The sequence below is a fragment of the Vulpes lagopus genome, chromosome 6 (assembly GCF_018345385.1).
Source record: "Vulpes lagopus strain Blue_001 chromosome 6, ASM1834538v1, whole genome shotgun sequence".
NCBI classification, from domain to species: Eukaryota; Metazoa; Chordata; class Mammalia; order Carnivora; family Canidae; genus Vulpes; species Vulpes lagopus.
Window position 1 is genome coordinate 19,974,782 of NC_054829.1, and position 27,241 is coordinate 20,002,022.

At 37.7% G+C, this 27,241-nt stretch overlaps 1 protein-coding gene across 4 annotated transcripts in view; it reads right to left on the reverse strand.

The window, feature by feature from the left end:
* TSHR (thyroid stimulating hormone receptor) overlaps positions 1-27,241 on the reverse strand; it is a 151,899-nt gene that overhangs the window by 14,740 nt on the left and 109,918 nt on the right. For all 4 annotated transcript variants that reach the window (XM_041757665.1, XM_041757663.1, XM_041757664.1 and 1 more), the window contains 2 exons: positions 26,424-26,492; positions 15,437-15,514 (listed from right to left, as the gene is read on the reverse strand). In XM_041757665.1, the coding sequence (XP_041613599.1) occupies positions 15,437-15,514; positions 26,424-26,492 (147 nt within the window). The remainder of the gene's footprint in view (positions 1-15,436; positions 15,515-26,423; positions 26,493-27,241) is intronic.

Consider the following 27,241-nt stretch of genomic DNA (forward strand, 5'->3'; position numbering starts at 1 on the left):
GGTGAGAGTATACCTGCTATGTTTCTTTTTCTTTCCTTTTCTTTTTTTTCTATATATACCTGTAATGTTTGAAGAAAGAAAGGAGGCTGTGTGGCTGGAGTTGAGACAGTGGGGGAGTAGGAAATGTGGGAGAAGTCAGAGACCTAGTGGGGAGCCAGATCATATGTGTCTAATAAATCATCAGAAAGACTTCATCGTTTTATTTTTATCAGAATGAAATTAAGAATCTTGAGAGGAATGGTATAATCCAACTTACTTTAAAAGGGCAACTGATGAAATATTGAACTCTACACCTGAAACTAATGATGTACTATAAGTTGGCTAGTTGAATTTAAATTTAAAAAATTAAAAATAAAAGAATTAATCTGGCTACTGCTTTGAAAGTAAACCAAAGAGAGCAAAGGATGGAAACGAGGAGAACAACAATAGAGAGGATGGTGCTTTAGACAAGAGGAGGAGCCCTGGAGATGCTAAGAATGGTTGGAGTTTGTATAGATTTAAAAGGTACATGGGGATCCCTGGGTGGTGCAGCGGTTTAGCGCCTGCCTTTGGCCCAGGGCGCGATCCTGGAGACCCGGGATCGAATCCCACGTCGGGCTCCCGGTGCATGGAGCCTGCTTCTCCCTCTGCCTGTGTCTCTGCCTCTCTCTCTCTCTCTCTCACTGTGTGCCTATCATAAATAAATAAAATAAAAATTTAAAAAAAAGGTACAGCGAATGGAGATTTCTCATGAATTGGATATGGGGAAAACAAAAACAGGAGTCAAGAACAACTCTAAGATTTCTGGTCTGCAACTAGAAGGATAGAGTTGGAACCTTATTTCTCTTCCTCCTTGCCCCAAGAGTAATTGAGACTTGATATGGGTGAAATCACCAAAAAATATGAGAGAAGTAGTATTGGAGAGGTCAGAATCCATTGATGTTGATTGGATGAAATAAAGTAATTTATATAAAAATGTTTAGCATAAGAGCCTAGTAGGCACTCACTAAAATGTAGATTATTTACACTTAACAGTTGCAAAGAAAAAGTGCTCCTACCTATTTTTTGTTCTTAAGATTCATCACTGTTGAGGAATCTTGGCTAAATAGCAGTGATTAGTTCATAAAACTGTTCAGAACTTACATGATTTAGAATATTTTGTAAGCATTTTTTCCCTAGAGCTCAGACTCAGCAAATATTCTTTTATGTTCTATCAGTTTTGATCAAGGTGAAAAGCCCTTACTTAAAGAATTACCTTTTGCAAATTATGTTACAAGAAATGGTTAACAGATTCGTGAATTATTCTTTCTTAGAGATGAAAAGTCATTCTAGTTTACTTTTCAGCTTGGCATAGTTATGAAAACATTTATTCAGACTAAATCCTCTGGTGTAAAATGCATGATCATTTGAGGCCATTGCTCTAGGAGAGTGACTTTCAGTGCTTTGGAGAGCTTCTCTTTTAGCTAAAGTAAAAAAACTCACTCTTGAGGATCATACTAGTTACACTTTTAGTCAGTTGAAGAAATACAAACATTTGTATGATGTTGAGGACCTTTGCAATAACGCTACCGTCTCTCTCCTACCAAGAGTCAGTTTGGGACTGCTCTGCAAATGATTTCTCAATTGTTAAAAAAAGTAACCCTACCATTATAGATTGCTGTGACTTAAGTATTAGCCTGTTTTTTTTTCCTATCAGTGGCTCTGGTAGTAAGAGATGCTACTGGTCAGTAAATTTGGATTTTTTGTGCTCTCCAACTATCCTGAGTTGTTGACACACTCTTTCAGTCTGCAGATTCCTAGGACTGAAGTAGACTATCCTCTTGTGATCGTCAAGAAGCCAGCATGCACACAATTCTGGAAAAGTTGCTCTCTACTCTTTCTCTTCAAATCCTTCTGTGACCTTCCTCACAGCTCTCAAGGACTCCACAAAATGGTCACAAGCCACTTCCGAAGCTGTGGAGACACAGGTGTGTGTCTTAGGAGGTAGGGATGACCTGCTTCGGTTGCTTCCCCAGCAACCAGCTGGCTGCCTTGGCATGGGTCTGGTGTGATGCCCAAGCCAGGAACTCTAAGAGTATGTTTATCTTTGCAAGTCATTTCTCACTCTGTGAGCAGAGCAGCCTAGCAGACAAACCTCCTCTGGTTCTCTACCTTAGGAGGCTCCCTTCCCCTCCAAGAGAGCTGCTCTGAAGGCTCTGCTTGGCAAGCCCAGAATGGAAGACAAAGCATGCCAGGTTGATTAGGTCTTTGGGTTCAATCTCAATCTCGCTGCTCTCTGAAGAGGTCCAGTGCCTGCCAAATAGTAGATGCAGATGAGCAGTCATGGCACAGTGGCTGAGACATGGGTATCCAGGACTAAAATAGGGCCAAAGGTGGGCAAAGGTGAAGTAAAAAAGGCATAGAGGTGAATTGAGGCAACACACTGTGATGGGTTATATAACTATTACTAATATTTCCATGGTAATTCTTCAGTGAGCCATCCTTAAACTTCTGAGTCAGGTCATTTTTTCTACAATATGATTTCAACACAACACACTTCTCCAATGCTATCCTTTGGCCCAAATTATGTTTTGTTGTTGTTGTTGTTGTTACTATTCTTTGAACACATCCTGTGTTTTTCTGTAGCCTCGCCCTTGTTCTTTCTCTCAAAACACCCTCTCTGTCTGTTGCAATTTTATCCCTCATCTGAAGCCCATCTCAAATGCCACCATTTTAATGAGACCTTTGCTGGTCACCCAGCTAGAAATGGTATCTTGATTCTCTAAATATCACTCATGGATCTTTTTACATTAAACTTATAGTTACTTACATTTCTCCTAAATTTGACTGTAACTTCTTTAAAAACAGAAGTTGTGTCTTATCCTTATTAACATTCAATAGGTGCTCAGTTCAGTAGGTGCTCAGTAAAATGTCTGCAGAATAAGTGAATAAATGAACACTTTGTACGAGTTTGCTTAAGATTAGCTATTTCTCCTTAGAAAAGGAAAGAGAGGATAAACTATGGATTGTAAAGGCCTGGGGGTTAGGACTAAAGTTGATTTCATTTAGGCTTAAGATTCACATGGAATCACAACTCAAAAATAAAAAGACTAACAACCCAATTAAATAATTGAACAGACACTTGACAAAAGAAAATATACAAATGGTTATTAGGTACATGAAAAGATTCTCAACATCATTAATAATCAGGGAAAGACAGAGTAAGACACAAAGAGATACCACTTTATAGCAACTAGAATGGCTGAATCAAGAAGATTGATAATCCAGTGGGTGAGTGTGAAACTGCTAAACCTCTCTGGTTTGAATAGAAAATGTGATTTAGGGGGCAATATTTCCTATGAAGTTAAAAGGATAAATGCACATCTATCCTGTAACCTAACAACTCTACTCCTAGAGTTTTACACTAGAAAAATAAACAGATCTGTGGTTGTCTGTGGAAGCTGGGGCATGAGGGAACTTTCTGAGTGATGAAAATGTTCTAAGCCTGGAGTAGGATAGAAAAACAGAATTTTGCCCAAACTAATCAAACCATACACTGCATGATATTTATTATATATAAATTATACCTCAGTAAAAAAATAATTTTGTCCAGCATCAACTTAGAAAATCATGTATCCAGCACACCTGTGGACCTCAGGCATGCCAAAAAGAACTCTACCACAATTTTTCAGCCATCTAATTGTATGATTTTATGAAGATCATTGAGTAAAAGAACACAAAAAGCTTATTCTTCTGTAAACCAAGATGGCAGTGCCATGACCTTTAGATTTTAAATGATTAATTTGATCAGCTAATGGCAACAAAAGCTTATTTTTGTTGAGACATGTTCTACAAACTCAAGGATATTGTCACAGAGATGTCTTCTTCTTAGGAGATAATTGTAATAGTAAGTGGGACTATTATAGTCATTTTCAACAGTAAGTTAAGTGCTTATTATTGTGGGTTACATAATTTAGACCTTAGAGAACTCTGGTTATTATGGAAGGCATTGCATTTCAGTGTGCTCTTTCCTTTCGGATTATAAACATCCAGAGCTTCTCTTTCAAAATAAGATTAAAAGAAAACAAGATAATCAAAAATAGAAAGCATAAAAATGGAAAATGAGATTGCATATCTTGATTGAAAAAAATCAATAAGTAAAAAATGTTATTAAACTCCTGAACTAAATTTAAAAGGCTTTAAAATAATAGCAATGATTGGAGAATAGTTCTCACTTTAGATGTTGCACTTGTTTTGAATTAGATTCTTTTTTTGAGAAATGACCTTGAAAAAAAGATGATAAACTGAGTGCACGTTTGACTGTTTTTGTTGACTATTAGAAATGACTGTGCTCTTTCTCAAATATCTTAATGAGGCAGAAATATGTATATCATCCATTTCTCTTCTCTTTAGTTGGAGTTTCAGGTTTTCTACGTCTGGCTTCTATACCAAATCACAGCCAAATCATAGCTATTTGTTATGCAGTTACAACTGATTAAATATTTATTGAGTAAATATTGCTGTCTTGTCTTTTGAAGTGGAGGAATTAAAATCTAGCTAATGGGGAGAAGATCTGTGGGAAATACAGTAACAAAGATTTTAACAAAAGTTCAAGAGAAGAATCAAGGTGATGTCACAAAGCCATGCATGGTTACATGTATTTTAAGACAACTGTGCCTGAAATTTGAAGAGTGAAATTGAATTCTTTGTTCACATTTTCCTGCTACTGGCTTTGCAAATGCTGCCATCTCCATTGTATCCCTTCCTGTGCTTTGTAGTTTTCTTTTTAAATTAAATTTTAATTTTCATTGAAATAATGCAAGCTACATGGATTTAAAAAGCAAACTACATTGGGAGCTTGGTAATATAAACAGGAGTCCCCTGAGTAATTACTCCCCACAGTCTGTTTTCTGATGCCCTAGAAACAATTACTTTCAACTTTTAATAGATATTTCTTTCCATAATTGTAAATATTTCTTGATTTATTGGTTTTTGGTTCACCTATTGACTTCCTGCTATGGAAGATGAGGATTTAGTTCTCTTCCATTACCCTATACACATATTCTCCTGACACACTCTCTCATCTCCCCCAAATAGTTTAGGACATATTTGGTTAAACCTATATTTAGTATTTTGCTTATTACAACTCTGCATATCTTGATTTCATTTTCTTTCTTATGTAGCTTTCTTTCTTTATGTAATCTCTCTCTCTGTGTTTTATTTACCTTCCTTGGTTTGAGTGGACCTCTTGCTAAATCTTGCATATGCTCTAAAGTTCTCTAAAACATCTACCAAAACAGTGTTTAATACAGTCAATCCTGTCAGATAACATAGCAATCTATTTTATTTCTGAAACTTTCCCCAAGAGCTCTCCTTCTGCTCTAGGATAGACATCTTAGTCTTAAGATTCCCAGGATCTCTGGTCATCCTGGGAATTCCATTTGTTTCTTTCCTGTGTTGATCACTGTTTCTGAATACCTCATTTTTCTCTTTCTTTTCTTTCCAAAAAACGGTGAATTGGAAATCCAGGTTTTGAGACTTTTCTTATCTGAAAATGTCTTTATTTTACCTTTATCCTTGATAGTTTGGAAATCACTTTCCCTCAGAATTTGAAGGATGTATTCTATCACTTTCTAGCTTTCAGTGTTCCTGCTAAGAAGACTGATGGCATTCTAATTCTCCAGTCTTTACAGGTAACATGATTTTTCTCTATAGGAGCTACTAAGATATTCTCTTTATCACAGCAGTTTCATATCTTATGATGTACCTCCATGAGCTCTTTTTCATTCATGAGAATTCTTTATGGGCCTTTTTATTCTGAAAACTCATTCATTCATTTATGGGAAAATATCTCCCACAATTTCCTTTTTTTTTTTTTTATTTCCCCCTCCTAAAACTTTTGTTAATTGGGGTTGGACTATGTAGTTTGAACTTACAATTTTCTTATCTTTTCTGTCCTCTATTCCATATCTTATTTTTTGTATGTTCTCTTTTCTGGGAGATGTTTTCCACTCTATTTTTGAAAACTGTTTAATTTTGTGTATGTGTTAGCTGCCATATTTTTTCACCGCTAGAAACAAAATCAATTGACAAAAAACCAAAATGGGAAAGGGTACTTATGAATGATATCATATATAAAGATGTAATAACTATGGTCTGTAAATAACTATAAAAATTGTAGGGCAAGGAAGCATAAAACCTTATTAGGAAAAAATGCAGAAAAAATAAGAAAAGAAATACTTAAACAGACAAAGAGATAGCGGGATGTCCCCCACCTCTCTCATAACTAGAGGAATACAAAGTAAAACTACATGGAGATATCATTTCTTCTCTAATACCAACAAGAATTTTTGACATGAAAGTGTACACAGGGGCAGCCCGGGTGGCTCAGCGGTTTAGCGCCACCTTCAGCCCAGGGCATGATCCTGGAGACCCGGGATCAAGTCCCACGTCAGGCTCCCTGCATGGAGCCTGCTTCTCCCTCTGCCTGTGTCTCTGCCTCTCTCTCTCTTTCTGTGTCTCTCATGAATAAATAAATAAAATCTTAAAAAAAAAAGTGAACACAGTATTTTTTGGCAAGGCTGTGAAGAAACAGGCATTCTAATAATGGGTTGGTGGAACTCAGACTGGTAAAACCCTTTGGTGGAATGGGCTGGCAAAATATACTAAAGTTATATATACATTTACCTATGACCTTGGCTACCATATTTTTCATTTCCAAGAACTCTTTCTCTTCTCCCCAGGCTTATTGAGATATAATTGACATATAGCACTATGTAAGTTTAAAGTACACAATGTGATGATTTGCTATACATACATTAAGATTAGTTAACACATCCAGTAACTCACATAGTCGGCACTTCTTTTTGTATGTATGTGTGGTGAGAGCTTTTAAAATCTCTTAGCAACTTTTAAATATACAGGATAGTATTATTCAGGTACAGTCATCATGCTGTACATTAGATCCCCAAAATTTATTCAACTTTTAATTGGAAATTGTATACCCTTTGACCAACATTTTCCTATCCCCCACCATCACCGCCCTCTGCCCCTGGCCAGTCTATTCTCTGTTTCTATGATTTTGGCTTTTATAAATTCCACATATAAGTGAGATCCTGTAGTATTTGTTGTTCCCTGTCTGACTTATTTCACTTAACATAATGGCTTTAAGTTTCATCCATGTTGTTGCCAATGGTAGGATTTCTCACAACTGAGTAATACTCCACTATAATATATATATTCCACTATACACACACACACACACACACACACACACACACACACACACACCATGTTTTATCTATCCATTCATTGATGAACACTTAGTTTGTTTCCATGTTTTCATTATTGTAATAATGGTGCAGTGAACATGGCATTGCAGATATATCTTCGATGTAGTAATTTTATTTCCTTTGGATATACAGCCAAGTAGGATTGCTGGATCATATGATAATTCTAATTTTAGTTTTTTGAGGAACTTCTGTACTGTTCTTCATACTGCCTATACCAGTTTACATTCCTACCAAGAGCACACAAGTGTTCCTTTTTCTTCATATCCTTGTCAAAACTTGTTTTCTCTTCTCTTTTGTAATAGCCATTCTAATATGTGTGGGATGAAATCTCATGGTTTTTATTTGCATTTTTCTGACAGTGACCTTGAACACCTTCTCCTGTACATATTGGCCATTTGTATGTACCCAGACCTTATTCGATTTGTAACTGGAAATTGCCTCTTACTTGTAGCTTTGGAAATATCCCTGTTTATGTTCTTTGCCCATTTTTTGGGTATATTTTTTATTGGAGTTCGATTTGCCAACATATAACACCCAGTGCTCATCCTGTCAAGTGTCCCCCTCAGTGCCCTCACCCAGTCACCCCGTCCCCCCCACCCACCTCCCCATCCACTACTCCTTGTTCGTTTCCCAGAGTTAGGAGTCTCTCATGTGCTGTCACCCTCACTGATATTTTCACTCATTTTCTCTCCTTTCCCCTTTAATCCCTTTCACTATTTTTTATATTCCTTGTATGAGTCAAACCATATAATGATTGTGCTTCTCCAATTGACTGACTTCACTCGGCATAATACCTTCCAGTTCCATCCACGTTGAAGCAAATGGGTATTTGTCATCTCTAATGGCTGAGTAATATTCCATTGTATACATAGACCACATCTTCTTTATCCATTCATCTTTCGATGGACACCGAGGCTCCTTCCACAGTTTGGCTATTGTGAACATTGTTGCTATAAACATCGGGATGCAGGTGTCCCAGCGTTTCACAGCATCTGTATCTTCAGGGTAAATCCCAGCAGTGCAATTGCTGGGTCGTAGGGCAGGTCTATTTTTAACTTTTTGAGGAACCTCCATGCAGTTTTCCAGAGTGGCTGCACCAGTTCACATTCCCACCAACAATGCAAGAGGGTTCCCCTTTCTCCACATCCTTTCCAACATTTGTGGTTTCCTGCCTTGTTAATTTTCCCCATTCTCAGTGGTGTGATGGTGGTATCTCATTGTGGTTTTGATTTGTATTTCTCTGATGGTGAGTGATGCGGAACATTTTCTCATGTGCTTGTTGGCCATGTGTGTGTCTTCTTTGGTGAAATTTCTGTTCAATGTCTTTTGCCCATTTCATGATTGGATTGTTTGTTTCTTTGCTGTTGAATTTAATAAGTTCTTTATAGATCTTGGATACTAGCCCTTTATCTGATATGTCATTTGCAAATATCTTCTCTCATTCTGTAGGTTGTCTTTTAGTTTTGTTGACTGTTTCTTTTGCTGTGCAGAAGCTTTTTAATCTTGATTAAGTCCCAATAATTCATTTTTGCTTTTGCTTCCCTTGCCTTCATGGAAGTATCTTGCAAGAAGTTGCTGCGGCCAAGTTAAAAAAGGGTGTTGCCTGTGTTCTCCTCCAGGATTTTGATGGATTCTTGTCTCCCATTTAGATATTTCATCAATTTTGAGTTTATCTCTGTGTATGGTGTAAGAGAATGGTCTAGTTTCATTCTTCTATATGTGGCTGTCCAATTTTCCCAGCACCATTTATTGAAGAGACTGTCCTTTTCCAGTGGATAGTCTTTCCTGCTTTGGTGAATATTTGTTGACCATAGAGTTGAGGGCCCATTTCTGGGTTCTCTATTCTGTTCCATTGATCTATGTGCCTGTTTTTGTGCCAGTATCACACTGTCTTGATGACCACAGCTTTGTAGTACAACCTGAAATCTGGCATTGTGATGCCCCCAGCTATGGTTTTCTTTTTTAAAATTCCCCTGGCTATTCGGGGTCTTTTCTGATTCCACACAAATCTTAAAATAATTTGTTCTAACTCTCTGAAGAAAGTCCATGGTATTTTGATAGGGATTGCATTAAATGTGTCAATTTCCTTGGGTAGCATTGACATTTTCACAATATTAATTCTTCCAATCCATGAGCATGGAATATTTTTCCATCTCTTTGTGTCTTCCTCAATTTCTTTCAGAAGTGTTCTGTAGTTTTTCGGGTTTAAATTCTTTACCTCTTTGGTTAGGTTTATTCCTAGGTATCTTATGCTTTTGGGTGCAATTGTAAATGGGATTGATTCCTTAATTTCTCTTTCTTCAGTCTCATTGTTAGTGTATAGAAATGCCACTGATTTCTGGGCATTGATTTTGTATCCTGCCACGCTGCCAATTTGCTGTATGAGTTCTAGCAATCTTGGGGTGGAGGCTTTTGGGTTTTCTATGTACAGTATCATGTCATCTGCGAAGAGGGAGAGTTTGACTTCTTCTTTGCCAATTTGAATGCCTTTTATTTCTTTTTGCTGTCTGATTGCTGAGGCTAGGACTTCTACTATGTTGAATAGCAGTGGTGAGAGTGGACATCCCTGTCGTGTTCCTGATCTTAGGGGTAAGGCTCCCAGTGTTTCCCCACTGAGAATGATATTTGCTGTGGGCTTTTTGTAGACAGCTTTTAAGATGTCGAGGAAAGTTCCCTCTATCCCTACACTCTGAAGAGTTTTGATAAAGAATGGATGCTGTATTTTGTCAAATGCTTTCTCTGCATCTATTGAGAGGATCATATGGTTCTTGTTTTTTTCTTGTTGATATGATCTATCACGTTGATTGCTTTATGAGAGTTGAACCAGTCTTGCATCCCGGGGATAAATCCTACTTGGTCATGGTGAATAATCTTCTTAATGTATTGTTGGATCCTATTGGCTAGTATCTTGTTGAGAATTTTTGGCTCTGTGTTCATCAGGGATATTGGTCTATAATTCTCCTTTTTGGTGGGGCCTTTGTCTGGTTTTAGAATTAAAACTGGCCTCAAAACGAGTTTGGAAGTATTCCGTCCCTTTCTATCTTTCAGAACAGCATTAGTAGAATAGGTATTGTTTCTTCTTTAAATGTTTGATAGAATTACCCTGGAAAGCCATCTGGCCCTGGACTTTTGTGTCTTGTGAGCTTTTTGATGACTGCTTCAATTTCCTTCTGGTTATCAGCCTGTTCAGGTTTTCTGTTTTTTTTTTTTGTTCCAGTTTTGGTAGTTTGTGGTTTTCCAGAAATGCATCCATTTCTTCTAGATTGCCTCTTTGCCCATTTTTTAATTAGAATATTTGTTGTTATTGTTTTTATTATTGAGCTGTAGGAGTTCCTTATTTATCTTTGTTCTGAGTCTATTATCAGATATATTATTTGCAAATATTTTCCTATTCTGTAGGTTGCCTCTTCATTTTTCTGAATGTCTCCTTTGCTGTGCAGAAGCTTTTTGGTTTAATGTAGTCCCACTAGATTATTTTTGCTCTTGTTGCTTTGTGCTTTTGGTGTCATATCTAAAAAATTCATAGCTAAGACCTATGTCAAGAAAGTTTTCCTGTTGTTTTATTCTAGGAGTCAAAAGCTTTTTCTTGTTTTCAGAATATTACTATATAAGTAGTTAAGTTATGGATGTGAAGCTATCTCTCTGAGGATATTTGTTATAATTTTATTAAAGTTTTCTTTTTTATTTTTTTTTATTTTTTTTTTTATTTATGATAGTCACAGAGAGAGAGAGAGAGTGAGAGAGGCAGAGACACAGGCAGAGGGAGAAGCAGGCTCCATGCACCAGGAGCCCAATGTGGGATTCGATCCCGGGTCTCCAGGATCGCGCCCTGGGCCAAAGGCAGGCGCCAAACCGCTGCACCACCCAGGGATCTCAAAGTTTTCTTTTTTAAAAATTTTATTTATTTATTCATGAGAGAGAGAGAGAGAGAGAGAGAGAGAGAGAGAGAGGCAGAGGGAGAAGCAGGCTCCATGCAGGGAGCCCGAGGTGGGACTCATTCCCAGGTCTCCAGGATCACACCCTGGACTGCAGGCGGCGCTAAACCGCTGCACCACCAAACCGCTGCACCACCAGGGCTGCCCTTTATTAAAGTATGTTCTCATTCATTTGGGGAATATGAATAATAGTGAAAGGGAATATAAAGGAAGGGAAAAGAAATGTTGGGAAATATCAGGAAGGGAGACAGAACATAAAGACTCCTAACTCGGGGAAACGAACTAGGGGTGGTGGAAGGGGAGGAGGGCGGGTGTTGGAGGGGAATGGGTGACGGGCACTGAGGGGGACACTTGACGGGATGAGCACTGGGTGTTTTTCTGTATGTTGGTAAATTAAACACCAATAAAAGTTAATTAAAAAAAAAAGTTTTCTGTTTCTTGCTTTACCTCCTTTAAAGTTCCCTTTATTCCCTAAAGTTCCCTATTCCTTTAAAGCTCCCTTCTCTGTTCTAGTCTCTGTTTTTCATGACAACAGCTTTCCCCTAAGATTTGGGGACCCTTGGATGCCTGTTCATGTTTGTGGAGGAGGCTTATGGAAAGCTCTATGTGTGTTGGTTTGTTGCCTGATGGGCTTTACTTCAGCATCTTTGGGGAAATATCAATGAGCATTTTTTGTAGGTTTTTTCTTTCGTTAGGGTTGTCAGCCTCCCCAGAACTGTAATCTCCCGCCTGGAAGGTATTAACTTTGGTGACAATACACTGTGAGTTGAGTGGATAAGAGACTTGTTGGTCTTATATTTTAGTATGTAAACTTTTACATAATCCTGTTTGCAGAATAGTGTTTCATTTCTACCCTCAATGGTGCCTATTACCCTTCAACAGTGATGATGTCACTTGAACAGAAAGTAAACTCTAATCTTCTTCTGGGGTCAATAAAGAGTAGTTGTTCACCTGTGCAGGTTGGGAGAGGAGACCTGGGGGAACAGGTGAACATTTTAAAGACTTCTGACTTCAGTGTCACCTATACCTCACCTGCAGAATAATTAAGACTTAACTGATGAAACAGTTCCTAGATTTTGTGATTTTGAATCAGCATAGTTAGCATGCAGTTCTCTCTTGGTTTTTCAAGACACTTACCACTTACTCATATGTCACCTCTTCCCCTCACCTTGTCATTGATAATTTATGCTTTTTAATTTATGCTCTTTTTTTAAATAAAGTATTCCCATTTTAATGTTGTCTAAGGAAGGATCAGTGAAAATTACTTTGGGGGGGGGGAGGATTATCAGAAGTCTCCATTCTATTTATTGAGATTTACTCCATACTTATACCTCCCATTACCACCTACATCCCAAAGCATCTCAAATACATCTCTAGCCCTGATCTCTCCTATTGCTTTCACATTTGTAGGTATCATTCCTTGGATGTGTCACAGGTGCCTCATAATGTGATTGCTATTTAAAGGCTATAGCATTTACAGAAGTGTGATTCAAATATTTATTGTGTACCAGGCTAATTTTGCTAACATTTATTAAGATAGCACTGTGTCTCAGCCATTGTAAGATGAAGTAGAACTGTAGAAATAAAACACAAATCCTGACCTGTAGGAGTTTCTGGAGAGATAGACAGAAACATGTTCCTGGTGCTTTGAGATACATACATACATACATAGAGGTACTGGAATATAGAAGAAAAAATGTATATCTTTACCTAGGGAGGAAGGGTTAAGAATAACTTCAGAAAGAAGGTGATTTTTACTCGAATGTCAAAGTGGTAATAAGTGTTCATCAGATGGATAAGGTTGTGGTAGGATTTTCCAAGCAGTATGAAAAGCAAGAACTTAACGTTGCCATGTACGTAGGTTGGAGCATTAGGGGAGCTAATATGCCTGGATCATTGGTCTGGGGTGTATAGTGGTAGGAGAGACAAAGCTGAAGATTTTAACAGAGCCTTGCATGCCACACCAAGGTCTTTACTCTGAGGGGTATAGGAGACCCGCATTACATGTTAAAATTCTACTTGCATTTTAACACACAGAGGTTTGGGGAGGATGGAATTGAGAGGGACCAATATAGAAGGCAAAGGGAGATTTGGAGGCTCTTGTCATCTAGACTAGTGCTATCAAAGCATGGTGCCCATTGGCTAACTTATTCTTATGAGTCCTTGACAAACATAAGAAGCTTATGGTATAATGCAAGCACACTGTTCAGTGGGGCAACTGTGCTCTCATGGGAAGATTTTCTCCATAAAGGAAGCTGTATTTTGATTCTTGAGCCAGCCATTCATCTTGTAGCAGACCCCCAATTTGAGTGTATGTGGTCTTTCATTGGTCTTTAAATTCTTCCAATGTCACATATTCACAAGTAAAAAATGTTTGAGTACATGCCTTTAACATATACACGTTTATGAGCTTTACATACATATTACTGTAATACACATAATACAGATTATAAAAAACTCTAAACATAAATTTAAAAAGGATAAGATGAAAATAAATAAGTAACATTTTCTTAAAATTTCACTAAGGTGAAAGCAGTGTAATTAAATATACTTCACTAATTTCAAAAATTGCTGTTTAACCCTTTCTGATGTAGGTATTCCAAGGGTCTGCTTCTGGTTCAGTTTATTTTGGTTTTGGTTTAAATGGCTGTCAATGAAAAAGTTACTTCACAAAGATAGATGGTTCCACATGGAATAAGGCCAGCTTGGCAGTACTTATGAAGTTAAGATTCTCATCTCTCAATCCAATTCAGGAATTAAACACATGTTTTTATTGAAATTCATATTCTCAGATGTCAATCAGTTGTCTTTGCACACTAACCTAAAGGTGTTTCATTTTCATATTTTATACAAATGGATTTTAAATACACTGTAATTATTAATTTGAAATATATTTCAACAGGGTAAAATTCAATTTCTGGCTTTAACAAAACATAATTTTCATAAGTGACATTCACCATTCTCACCAGGAAAATCACATAACATGGAAATGTTTTAAAATACTTGTTTCTAAAGGCCCTTTCTAAAGCACAAATTTCTTCAGAAAAACAATATTCATTAATGAAATATCACCTTTATCTTGAAGGGGCAAAGTTGTCTTTTAAAAGTATCTTCCATGTTAAAAAAAACACAGAAAAGGTCAACACTTTTTTTTTTTCACTTGTGTTTTTATAGAAAGAAAAACATTCTAAGTACTTTGCCATGAGTTAACAAAGAACCCCCATGTGGTACAGTAGATTTTTCAGGGTCACTTTGCCTTCTCATATGGAGCCTATCTGTTGAGAAAATAAGGTTACGAATTCACTTAACTAGGTGTATTTAATCTGAAAGGGAAGTACAATTGTTAAAAGAGTATAGATGTGAAGTCTTTGAACTGTGGATCACCCATTATTCCCTGGGGATGCATCCATTCCCTACCTGACACCTGAGGGACCGTAGTCATTTGTGGATAAAATAGTAGCAAAACTTGATTTGCTCTCATTTTTAAAAACTTAAGTATAAATAGAGCTTCTAATATTTCTTCTTGCCTCTAATGGATTAGCTTGTATCTCTCCTGGGGTGCTACGTTCTTCTTTGGCAAGAACTTGACCAGATGCTCAATGGTGAGATTCTGAACAAAGGCAAAACCAGGGAAGAGGAGAGATGGTACTGATAAACATACTTGAGGGAGACAAAAATTGTCAGAACTTGATCACCTATTAGATATGGCGATAGGAATCGAAGAAATGCACAAATAGATATTTTTTCTGCTGTTTTAAAAATAATTATGTCCCATCTTTTCCAGTGATTGTAAGTTTTACCAGAAACGAACCAAACTATACTCTTCCTTCTTCATGCCAGGCATTGTGCAGTGCACATTCACACACATACTTCTCTGCATAGAGTGCCTTCTACCTATTTGTAGATCTATATCTCAGAATTTTTGCAAATAGCAGTTGCTCAAAGCTGTTTTTTTTCCACAAGAGGGCCTCTATGAATGTCCACACCAAGGTGACTTCCTGATGAGGCATCAGGATGGCATGGTGGAGTGTAAGGCCTTCTGAGTCTCAAAGAACAAGGACTTTCTTCCAAGCAGTAGCCTAAACCGCTGGGCAGGAGAGTACTGGTGAAAGTCTTCAGCCAAGATATCAACATTCCCTACCCATAAGCATCAGCTACTCCTCTTAGTGACCCCTTCATTCAAAATAAAATAAAATAAAATAAAATAAAATAAAATAAGGACTGACATATTCTTTTGTATGCCTTACTCACAGTAAGGTTGGTCCACTGTACACTCCTCCAAATGCATCTTTGTCGATAGCTGACAGGTATTTATTCTTGTTCAGGTAACTAGAGAGAGAGAGAAAGAATGAATAAGGTGAGGTTAAGCAAATTAATATAAATACCAAAATGAAATGTGGGAGCATAGTCTCCCTAGCTATTGTTTTTTTTTTTTTTTTTTTTTAAAGATTGATTGATTTGAGAGAGAGAGCAAGAGAGAGAGCACATGCACAAGCAGGGGCAGGGGCGGAGGGGAGGGGAGGGAGAGGATTCAGCTTGATTCTCTCCAGCAGACTCTCTGTTGAGCTTGGTGTCTAATGCAGGCCTCCATCCCATGAGCATGAGATCGTGACCTGAGCCAAAATCAAGAGTCAGATGCTTAACTGACTGAGCCACCAGGTGCTCCTATTAACTGGTTTTTAAGAATTTGGAAAACACCTACCTTCTTCTGGCTTAAGCACTCAAAACATCCTAGGTTTTAGTTGTACAAAGTTTACATATATTATGGCAGATGTCTTTGGAAGTGAGCACATTTATGATATAGTTTGCATATCTAGATTTTATAAAAGTTGCCTAGTTCCCTATTTGTAGGCATACCTCAAAGATACTGCAGGTTTGGTTCCAGACCGCCATAAGAATGGATTTTTTGGTTTCCCAGTGCATATAAAAGTTATGTTTACACTATATTACTGTCTTATAAGTGTACAATAGCATTATGTTTAAAAAACTAATATACATACTTTAATTTTTAAAAATGCTAACCATCATCTGAACTTATAGGAAGTCACAATCTCTTTGCTGGTGGAGGATCTTGCCTCAGTGTTGATGGCTGCTGACCGATCGGAGTGAAGGTCTGAACCGCTGAAGGTCAGGGTGGATGTGGCAATTTCTTAAAATAAGACAGCTGTGAAATTTGCTGCATTGATTGATTTTTCTTTTCAAGAATGATTTCTCTGTAACATGTGATGCTGTTTGATAGCATTTTACCTATAGAACTTTCAAAGATGAGGTCAGTCCTCTCAAAACCTGCTTCTGGTTTATCAGCCAAATTTATGTTATATTCTAAATTCTTTGTTGTCATTTCAACAATCTTCACAGCATCTTCTCCAGGTATAGATTCCATTGAAAGAAACTACTCCTCATCCATAAGAAGCCACTCCTCATCCATTCAAGTTTTATCATGAGACTGCAGCATTTAAACAAAATAGTAATGAAAAAGTTTGAACTATTGCGAGAACTACCAAAATGTGACACAGGGACATGAAGTGAGCAAATGTTGTTGGAAAAATGGCACCAGTAGAGTTGCTTGATGCAGGGTTGCCACAAACCTTCAATTTCTTAAATGCAATATTTGTAATAAAGACTGTCAGAGATTCAGATTTTTTCTTTGGTACAGGGTTGCCAGATTTAGCAAATAAAAATACAAGATGCCCGGAAAAACAATGAATAATTTTTAGCATAAGTATTCCCCATTGTAAGTTTTGAAACATTTTTGTACTAAAGAGTTGTTTATCTGAAATTCAAATTTAATTGGATGGCCTGTATTTACTCTGACCATCCTATTTTAGAGGGAGAGCAGGTTATACAGATAAGATTACAGAGAATGAATGTGTAAATGAGTGAATAAAAAAGTTAATGTACATCTCTTCCAAAATAGTGAGGTGGGTTACACATGTGATTGCTTTAAGGAAAAAGTAATAGAGAGTGAAAGAAGAGAAGACTCAGCATATGATATGATGGCCCATGGACTTTCTTGATGGCAATGACAAGGCAGCTGATTTACAAATCCCATAGGGTATGGCCCAGACATGGCTTTTTCAGGCAGTGGCTGGACACTAAGCTTTCTAGGACATTGTTAAGTTTTAAATGGAGGGGTTTCATTAATCTCAAAAATATACAAAAACCCAATTAAGGTGCTACAGGAGCTCATCTGTGCCTTGGGGTTGAATGGCTATCGTGTAAGGCTGTTAATCACCTGCTTCCTTGGTCACTGTTTGTCCCTCAACTCACAATGTCCATGGAATTCCTTTGGTCAGTGATAGCTAGAGTGGGCAAGAGCCACCTTGGAGAAACAACAGGAGAGAAGATCTTGAACAGCATGATTTTGTAAAAAGGCAACTAAGCTAAGCATAAGTGTGGTACTGGCTTGAATCTCTTTTTGTATTCTTTGGACCATGCAACTTGCAGATCACATTCTGTTCCCGGACTGCTGAAAATCAAGTGAAGATCAGTGAGCTCATCTCAGTTTTTCCTCTTCATCTCAGACTGCTGCAAGAGAAAATCGGCTTACTCTAATCATTAAAAATTATTATAAAACTAAATAATTGCTTGTCCAATTCTGTAGTGTTTTCATCTGATATTCAATACGCCCCCAAGGATAAGGAGAATGGTTGATAAGCATTGTAGTTTACCAGAAACACTGCAGAAGATTTCAAACTGGGAAAGCCAGCCAGAGTCCAGAGGGGAGAAGGAGGATGGAGAGAGGGTGCAGCCAGCTTGAACGGAGATGAACTGGCTCTTGGGGGAGATCCCAAGCTGTGTTCTCTAAAACCAGCAGGGTTGTTGGGCACTTTATCTTTTAGAGATAATTAGGTGTTCAAAAATGAAACTATCACGCCATGTTTAGCAGTTTGGAGGACTTCCTTATTATCATAGATTGTGATAATTCCATGAAGCTTTTTACCTTGGATTCAGATTGCTGATGATACTTTCCATTTGAAGCTAAGAGAATGAGATGGGGCCATATAGCCATAAAACCCTTAATATCCAGGAAGAAAGTGCTTCGATCATCCCTATTTATCATATAGTGTTGCCTGGAAATGTCAGTCTATTTAAACTGGTTCGTTCATCATGATCTAGGCTGATTGCCCTAGAATCTACATTCTATAAACTAGCTTGGGTAAATCAATCACAAATCTTGGTAGGGTCTCTGGGTAAGCTACAGCAGACAATCATTATTTTATAGGGTTGGGGTTCGTGATCATTTAAGATAACTTAAGTCCTTTTGCAAGGACATGGTGAACATAAATAAAATTAATAGTCAGTATAAAGTCTTGGAGTCAGAGTTGAAAGGAGAAGCTTCTTGAAAGCCAGGATTTCTAAATACAAATACTGTGAAGGCTTATAGGAAAAGAACAAGCATTTCCTTTTAAATAACATAGACACTGGTACATGTGTGTTCAATGCTTTTATACTGTTTGCACTGTACATTTCACAGATGTGCAGAAGAACAATGTGGTCTGAAAAAGGATGGTCAGAAATGAGTTGTGGAAGAATGTCATCTGATGAACTAAGTATGATGGATACAATATTATAGCCCACATCCTTCTTCATTGTACTCATTTTTGGCACATAGCAGCCATTCAATAAAAACCTGCTAGATGAAAAATATGAAAGTCCAGTTGTTGGGTAACTGTTAGCTAGAGGCACCCTCTATATTATGTTTAGGTGAAGAAGTGACCTGTGTCAGAGGGAGGAGTATGACACGGTGGGTTGTAGTTGCTGCTGAGCTTTGCTCTCTCAGGAATTTTGCGATACATTTCAGCTCCAAGATGGAATTTCAGCCTGAATTTCCATAATCCCTTTTGGGTAAACCTGGGCTGGCACCTGTTTACATTGTGAGACTCAGGGGAACACTTCTGTAAGAAACAGTGTTCCCCCTCATAGTATTGATTATTTGGAAGAATTAAAGGGAACCTGTGCCCAGCCCTCTGCTCCATGGAAACCTTTTTGATAGCAGAAGTCAGGAGACCTGTAAACATTAACAGGTAGGAAAATGCTCAAGGTTTCAACAGAGGTAAAAGGAGGTAAAAGCCAGCTTTGGAGCATATCTGACAAGCTGTTCAAATACTCCACGAGAAGTAATAGCCTGCTTCATCCCTTAATCTTCTCTATCATCATCTTGTCCCAGTGTTTCAAGCTTTGGTGTTTTGCTTCTAATCAGCTAATGTGTGATGCTAATTAGCACACATAACTTTTGTTGACTTCTCGGTTCATAGTGATTAGTGTTTCCGTGTGTTCTTAGCAGATCAAATGGTATTTTTTTCCTGCCCAAATGGTTACTGTCAGATAGTAGCTAGTTACTAGAGTTTGACAATAGAAAATACAATACAGAGAATCAGACATTCTGAGATAAGCAACATATCCCCATGCCAGATCGTGTGGAAAGAGGATGGAAAAGAGGTTCCAAGGAATGAATTTGTGACTTTGCTTATGACTGGGAGCAGTTCAACTTCTGCTGAGCAAGAAATGCTTGTATTTTTGTTAATTTCACATCTGAGTGATGACAGTGTGCTTGGTTCCACATGAAATCACAGGGCCATGTGCTTTTACACATCTGCCATAATGTTCATGAACTTGTGACTAATTACCCAACTGCTGCTGAGGCATCAGTGCTTATTCTCAGTGTGGAACTTGACCAACTTGGCTGCAAGTTTACACTTTAGTTACATTTTAAAAAAAAGTCTAAATGAGGCTAAATTTGATAATTTTAGTAAATTGACATGAGGTGGATGATGGGGAATCATTACTCCAAAATCATTACTTTTGGAAGATGACACATTATTTAAATTAGAACCTAAAGATATTTGAACAAACTTTTGGAGAATTTACCAAGTTGCTCACATGCTATGTGTAATCTTTGAACACAAATAGGATCCTTATAGGAAACTGATGTGCTCACGTTAGTTTAAGATCACAATTAGCATTGAGACCAGAGGCATCAGGCCTGTGTTAAAATCACAAAGTGACTACTACTTCATTATGACTGTGGAAACTTGACCATTGTTTTCTCCATCTGCTACTCAACCCTTATCTTCCTGTAGTCCCAAACCTCCTCAGCACCATCACCACTTTGATTTTACCTTGGATTTACACAGTACTTTTTACTGAAAATAAGTTTCCATCAACCAGGAATCAAACTGAGGGCAGAATGAAAGAACATTGTTTTAGGACCGAGTTTCAAGTTTGAATTCAAAATACTAATTGGAAAAAAAGATCTTTGTTTTTTATTATGATTGGATCTGAACTTTCAAACCCTGAAATATTTTTTTTTCCAGATACTTATCTTTAGCCCATACTTGCCTTTGATCTTTATCAGGAATTGGGAGAAATATACTACATACTTTATCACACAATGGTCATCCTCACTGAATACCCCCATCTAGACCAGAAGTCCACAAACTATCACCATCTGGTCAAATTCTGTCTGCCACCTGCTTTTGTAAATAAAGTTTTGTTGAAATATAGTCACAGCCATTTATTTACACATTGTCTGTGGCTGCTGCCACATTATAACGGCAGAGTTGAGTAGGCACGACAGAGATCTTATGGCCCACAAAGCCTAAAATATTCATCTTTCCAAAAATGTTTGCTGATCTCTGATATAGACTTCTAAAAATCAAGAAACAAATGATTCTCACTTAAATATTTCCTACATTAGTTAAATCCTTCTAAAACTTTAATATTCCACATAAAAATGTCAAGAAAGTATAGTGAAAATGGTGCAATGATTTCCTATCTTTAAAGGGATAGTTATAGTAACTACGAAAGGCTGTAATTCAGGGAACCAGTGAATTAAAATCCACTGTCTCCAACAGAATAATTCTCCGCCATTAGCCAAGCCTCTCATGGGGCCCATGAGAAGGTCAGAGGAGAAAGATGGTGAGAAGGTAGAGAGAGTCTTCATACATAACCTCTTCATGTGTTTAATTTCAGAAGATCGCTGGAAGATCTGAAACACTACCGGCTCTTAGTTTCTCCACAGGCTGCCTTGAACATAAACCTCATTAAATTTATCTGTCACCCAACAAATTGGCATGTCAAAAGATTCTTTCTTGAGTAGCATATCCTGAAAACTGTTCTGTGGCACACCGATCCAGAGAGATGCTCCTGGAACCAAGAGCTCCCTGGGAAGCTCTGCATACTGTATCCCTGTCTTGGACACTAGTAATTCAGATTGTCCTATTAAAAAGACCCAGTAAGTCCACTTTTATACTTTGTTGAACTTTATAAGGCTATGGATAGCTTTATAAAAATAACATACATTAATTTACCATGGAAAGAGAATTCAAGTAACATAATTTGGAAAATGCCATAAGACTTGGGGAGAATCTAAAATAGAAGTTATTAAAAATAAATAAAAAATAAAATAGAAGTTATTGCTCTCTTGTTAGTGTTTCTATCTTTCCATTAGAAAGTGTCTCTAAACTACTTTGACATTCTGCAGCTGGTTTTATGACCGGAGCCATAAAATAATATGTTGCTAGACTTACACTGAGAAACACAGAGCACAATAGTCTCCTGAATACAGAAGATTCACTTTAAAAATCTCTTGAAGTTTTTGTGGAGTCCTTTAAACATAACAAAAGGCCAATTTATGACTAAGCATGAGATGTTTTGAAGTAAAATAGTCAATGTACATAGCCTAACTTTAACCCCAGTTCTTTGAATTCAATAAAATTTTTACACCAGCCCTTTCATTAAGGTGTCTCCCACTCAGACCTCATTTGAAAGTTCGCTAAGTTGGCGACCTTGCTGCATTGATAATGTCAGGTTCTTATTGATGAATGACACTGTTGCTTGGTGTGAGTCTTTCTGAAATTTCTACTGGTTATGCCTTGAGTTTTGAGTGGACTCTTTTCTCTCAAGAGTGGACTCTTCTCAGCTATATGATATCTGAGCTTCTGTATTTCATGCCTGTAACAGACTGAGCTAAGAAGTGTTCTTAGTTTAGTGTTCCTAGCCCATTCTCTTGAGCTAAGTAACAAGAAGTAGTAGGCAGAGGAGTTGGATGTCCAAGCCTAGGTGGTGGCTGCTAGGTCAACAATGACAAATCCCAGCAGGGTTCAGTGAAGAGTCTCGGAACCGGGGAATCCGGGTCCTGGTTTTGGCTTGGCCACTAGCTAGTTCTATCAAATTAAAAAACCCATGTTAAGGAAAAATTTAAAAAGCCATGTGTTCACTATTGGCTTCATTCCCTTTGTGTGCAAAATATGACTATTGTACAAGAAGAACGATAACATAATCCACAGCAGTGGTTCTTAACTTTCTGTTTTGTTCGTGTTTTGTTTTTATTAGTTTCAGAGGTAGAATTTAGTGATTCATCAGTTGCATATAACATCCAGTGCTCATTACGTCACATACTCTCCTTACTGCCTATCACCCAGTTATCCCATCCCCCCACCTATCTCCCTTCCAGCAACTCTCAGTTTGTTTCCTAGAGTTCAACATCTCTGATGGTTTGCCTTCCTCCCAATTTTTATCTTAGTTTTTTTTCCCTTCCCCTATGATCATCTGATTTGCTTCTTAAGTTCCACAGATGAGTGAAATCATACGGTATTTCTCTTTCTCTGACTGACTTACCCTCCAGTTCCATCCAGATTATTGCAAATGTCAAGATTTCATTCTTTGTGATGGCTGAGTAATATTCCATTTTATATATCTGCCACATCTTCTTTATCCAATCATCTGTTGATGGACATCTAGACTCTTTCCATAGTTTGGCTATTGGAGACATTGCTGCTATAAACATGGGGGTGCAGGTGCCTCTTTGAACTACTATGTTTGTATCTTTGGATAAATAGGTGGTAGTGGAATTGCTAAGTCATAGGGGATGGTTGGTTCTTGACTTTTACTTTACATTGGCTGCACCTAGGGAAATTTTTTAAATCCCCATGCCTTGGCTACACCCAAACCAATCACACCAGAATGTCTGGTGGTAAAATCTGGACATCAGTGCTTTCAAATCTGCCAGGTAATTTCAATTTCAGCCAGTAGTAAGAACTAGGCTATTTAGACCTTAAAGGCTGAATTTTGTACCCCATATTGCTGTTCTTTAAAAAATGATAACTGAGAGTGATTGAAGGTGAGACCTTCCAAAGACAGGAAGGATAAAGAGGCAAATAGCAGGATAAAGAGGCAAATAATTAAAAACCTAGCTCCTAATCATGGGCTTTAACATATTTTGCTTGTGAATAATAAAACTTTTACTAATAAATGACCTTATATTCAAGGTTTGTTTCTGGTTCTTTATCTGATCCAGCATTTTGGAAAGACAGTTGTGGTTCAGGAAAGAGTCAGCTGGACACATTGAATTCGGAGCCTTATTATCAGATCTGGTCTCCCTGATTGAAGGTTTCTTCATCCTCCCTACCCCTGCCCTTGCTAGTGGTTCTCTGTTGCCTTAATGCTAACATCTTGATGCACCTGCTATCTAGAATGGTGTGATAGTTTTCTGAAATCTTTATACCATAAGTGTCTGCCAATTGTATTTTAAGAAGTTCAAATTCTCCACTTTCTTCACAGAAAATCTGAACTTGGATGATTATTACCCTTAAGGCCATGGCTTTCTAGGAATAGTTGAATCAAAGAGGAAAATATTTGGTTAGATTCATGTAGTATTAAGGTTGAATGCTTAGTAATTTTTTAAAATGCAATAAATCTAGGGGAAATCATGCTTATATCTCCAACTAAGGAGGTCGGTGTTATTGGATATTTAGTGTTTAGTCACTTTCAATCTCAAATACATATTTTGGATTTGGTTCATTTCTCCCTAGTGTACTTTGGCCCTAATATAACTGCCCTCAAGATGACACCACTCGAATGTATGCTCAGTGTAGGCAGGGAGCACGTTGATCTTGTTCATCTTTGCATCACCAGTAAATAGCACAGTACCTGGCTCATTGTAGATGTTCAATAAAAATATTGAAAAATGGATGAAGGGTTATATGATATTTGTATGATAAAGTTAAAATGGAAGTAAGGTCTTTCCAATACTATAAATAAAACTGATGTATAAGTATTCATGTTATCACTCTATTGAGTCTTTTCAGACTTCCTCAGTAATTGTGCATTTTAAAAAATGACTAATAACCTGACTGAGACAATTTAGAGAAAGTATTCTAATATCTATTTGATAAAGACTATGAGGAAAACCAAAAGCCTGGCAAAAAGTGAGAATCCACTTCAAACAAAACTCAGAAAGCCATGCTGAGGTATAATGATTTCCAAACTTATTAGCATTTATTCTTTAAAAGTGGAATTTTATCAGAACCCACCACCTAACTCCCAAATCAGAACAAGACTGCTTTGGGGTGCTTGGGTGGCTCAGTCAGTTAAGGATCACCTTCAGCTCAGCTCAGGTCATGATCTTGGTGGGGGGGATTTTGGGATTGAGCCCCCGCTTAGGGCTCCCTGCTCGGACGGGAGCTTGCTTCTCCCTCTTCCTCTATGTGCACTCTCCCTTTCTCTCAATTAGCCAACCAATGAATCAATCTTTAAAAAAAAAGAACAAGACCACTTCATTTACATGTATTTTGTTTGTTTGCACCCAAGGTCACTGCATATGATTGTGTAGGTTATTCACCTCACCCAGCTTAAGTGTGGTCATGGAGCATCATCATCATCATCATCATCATCATCATCATCACCTGGGAGCTTGTTAGAAATGCAAAATTCTGGGCCACTTAAGATCTATTTAATCAGATTCTGCATTTAAATAAGATCCCAGATGAATTATATGTTCAATAAAGTTTGAGAAGCACTGTACAACACAATGGATCCAGGACAATAGGCCTTCAGATTTGTGATGACCACTTCCAGAATATAAAATAACTATGTATGAAATATTTAAGGGGGGAAAAAAGGTGGAGTCACAAAAGAGTAAGCAATAAGACTGTCAAAAATGAGCATGCAAATGTTTTGAAAAAGCAAATAGCAATTCTGGAACTGAAAAAAAAAATACTCAGTGATGTTTTATAAGATAAACACAAAAATCTGTTGTTTGTTGTTCTAGCTGACTCTTACCATGGTGGTTTTTCTTCTCCTGTGTGTGAAGTTTGACTGTGATTTTGATGGGTCTAGATCTTTAAAAAAGCTGGGGGCCTTCATTGTTTTTTTCCCCTCTGCAAAGGTTTTCATTTATTTCTGCCAGGAATCAGGAGATACTGCAAGGGTGGTACCAGTCCAGCTCTTATCCAAGTTTGCTGGCTTAATCCAGAAGTTTCAGGTTTATATTACTTCCCTATCTTCTCACTGCACTACATACAGCCTTGCCTCTTGGCACCATTGCTGTTGGCTGCTGCCCCTAGCAAACTCAACCTTCTTTAAGCATCCAGCACTTTGGTTTCAGCTCCTGGTTTGCTAGTTTATTTCCCTTTTTTGATGCTATGACAAAATATAATTTTTTAAAATGTATGATCTAGTTGCTTTATAGTAGGAAGGCTCTACAAATTAATTAGTCCACCACAATGTGGGGAGCAGACTCTACTAAAATTGTTTTTTCACTTATTAGATATTAGGTTAAAACACAAATTAGTATGGCTGAACCAGTCCACAAGCTCTTAGACACAAAGCATGCCCTGGTGTAGATACTGGGGGCCACAAAGACCTGACAGGAAAGTACAGCAAACACAGAACCGTATGTAAGTGACATTCTTTTTGCCAACAATTTAGGCATTATTTATTTTTGGGGGGGCAGGCAAAAGTTGGATATGGCTTTTTAGCTATTTCTGAAGGAATCAGGTATAAACTAAATCTTTCTGAAAATGTGCCAGAAAAAACTAAAAAGAAAAACCTTGCTTTCTGAACAGCTTTGGACTTAATTAAAGACATGCTTTACTTCCTGTACCTATACAATGTACCCTCATGAACATTTACACACACACACACACACACACACACACACACCACACACACACACTCCTACAAGGAACTCGAAGGTGACACCCTGGTTCTCCATTTTATCAGGGATAAAAGCTTTGGGATTTAGAATTGGAGTCATTGTAAGTGTTTGCTAAAGCTGGCTCTTGTCAAGTTCCTTAACATCATCCCCAAGTTTTGATCATACTCACTCTGGGGTTGAGGAATGCTCTGGACAAACCTTTCTCTAACAGAATTCTGACCCATTGGATGCTCCCCAATTGGATGGGGTTGGGAATGTGGAGGAAGATAGTGGTTTCCATGGCTACCCTTGACTTACACAGCATCCAGTTTTGTCCCATTGAAAGCATGTCCTTGGATTGAAGTAAAGCCATTGTTGTATAGTTTCCTACAATCAACAGAGAGAGGAGGAATCAGTGACCTATAAGAAGTGAGGGTTGGGCTTCCTTTCTGCAGAATCAGAAATGTGCATGAAGGTTCTCAGGTCCCATAAGAAAACTTTACAGTATATTTTGCTTCGGACATAGAATTATTTCCCAGTTTGAATCCCCATTTTCCAGACAGCTCCTAGTAACTTCAGGCTGTTTCTCAGAAAAGCAATGACTTGCCACTGGTAAGAATTTTTTAAAAATATTCTACCTATACCCAAAAAAGAAGAATTTCAGGTAATAGTTAACCCAATGTCAATAATGGAGGAATAACTTCAGTTTCTTAAGACGAACATTTTCAAAGACACTCCTCATCTGAATACATACATTGGTTTTATATTTTTCTGCTTAAATTGTTGTTTCACATTTGTATTTTATCCATATTTTTATCCTCAGGGCTTATCATAGATTAAATGCTTAATGATTGTGGGCTGAATTGAGTTGAACTTCAAAGACAAATCTAAGAATGTAGATAGACCATGTCCTTTTGTGGAAATTTTGATGTTTTAAATTGTTTCTATGTTCTGCAACTAGTTCATTAATGCAGTGATTCCATGGGCTGGACTGAAGTGCCCTTTCCTCTGTCTCCTAGTCGGTCTACTAAGAGGTGAAGGGGACTTGCCAAAGAAAGACACACTGATATAGCACTGTTGGGACTCAGGATTTGTGACCTCAAAAGTGATTCTCCCCACCCACCTAGAGGAGAAGG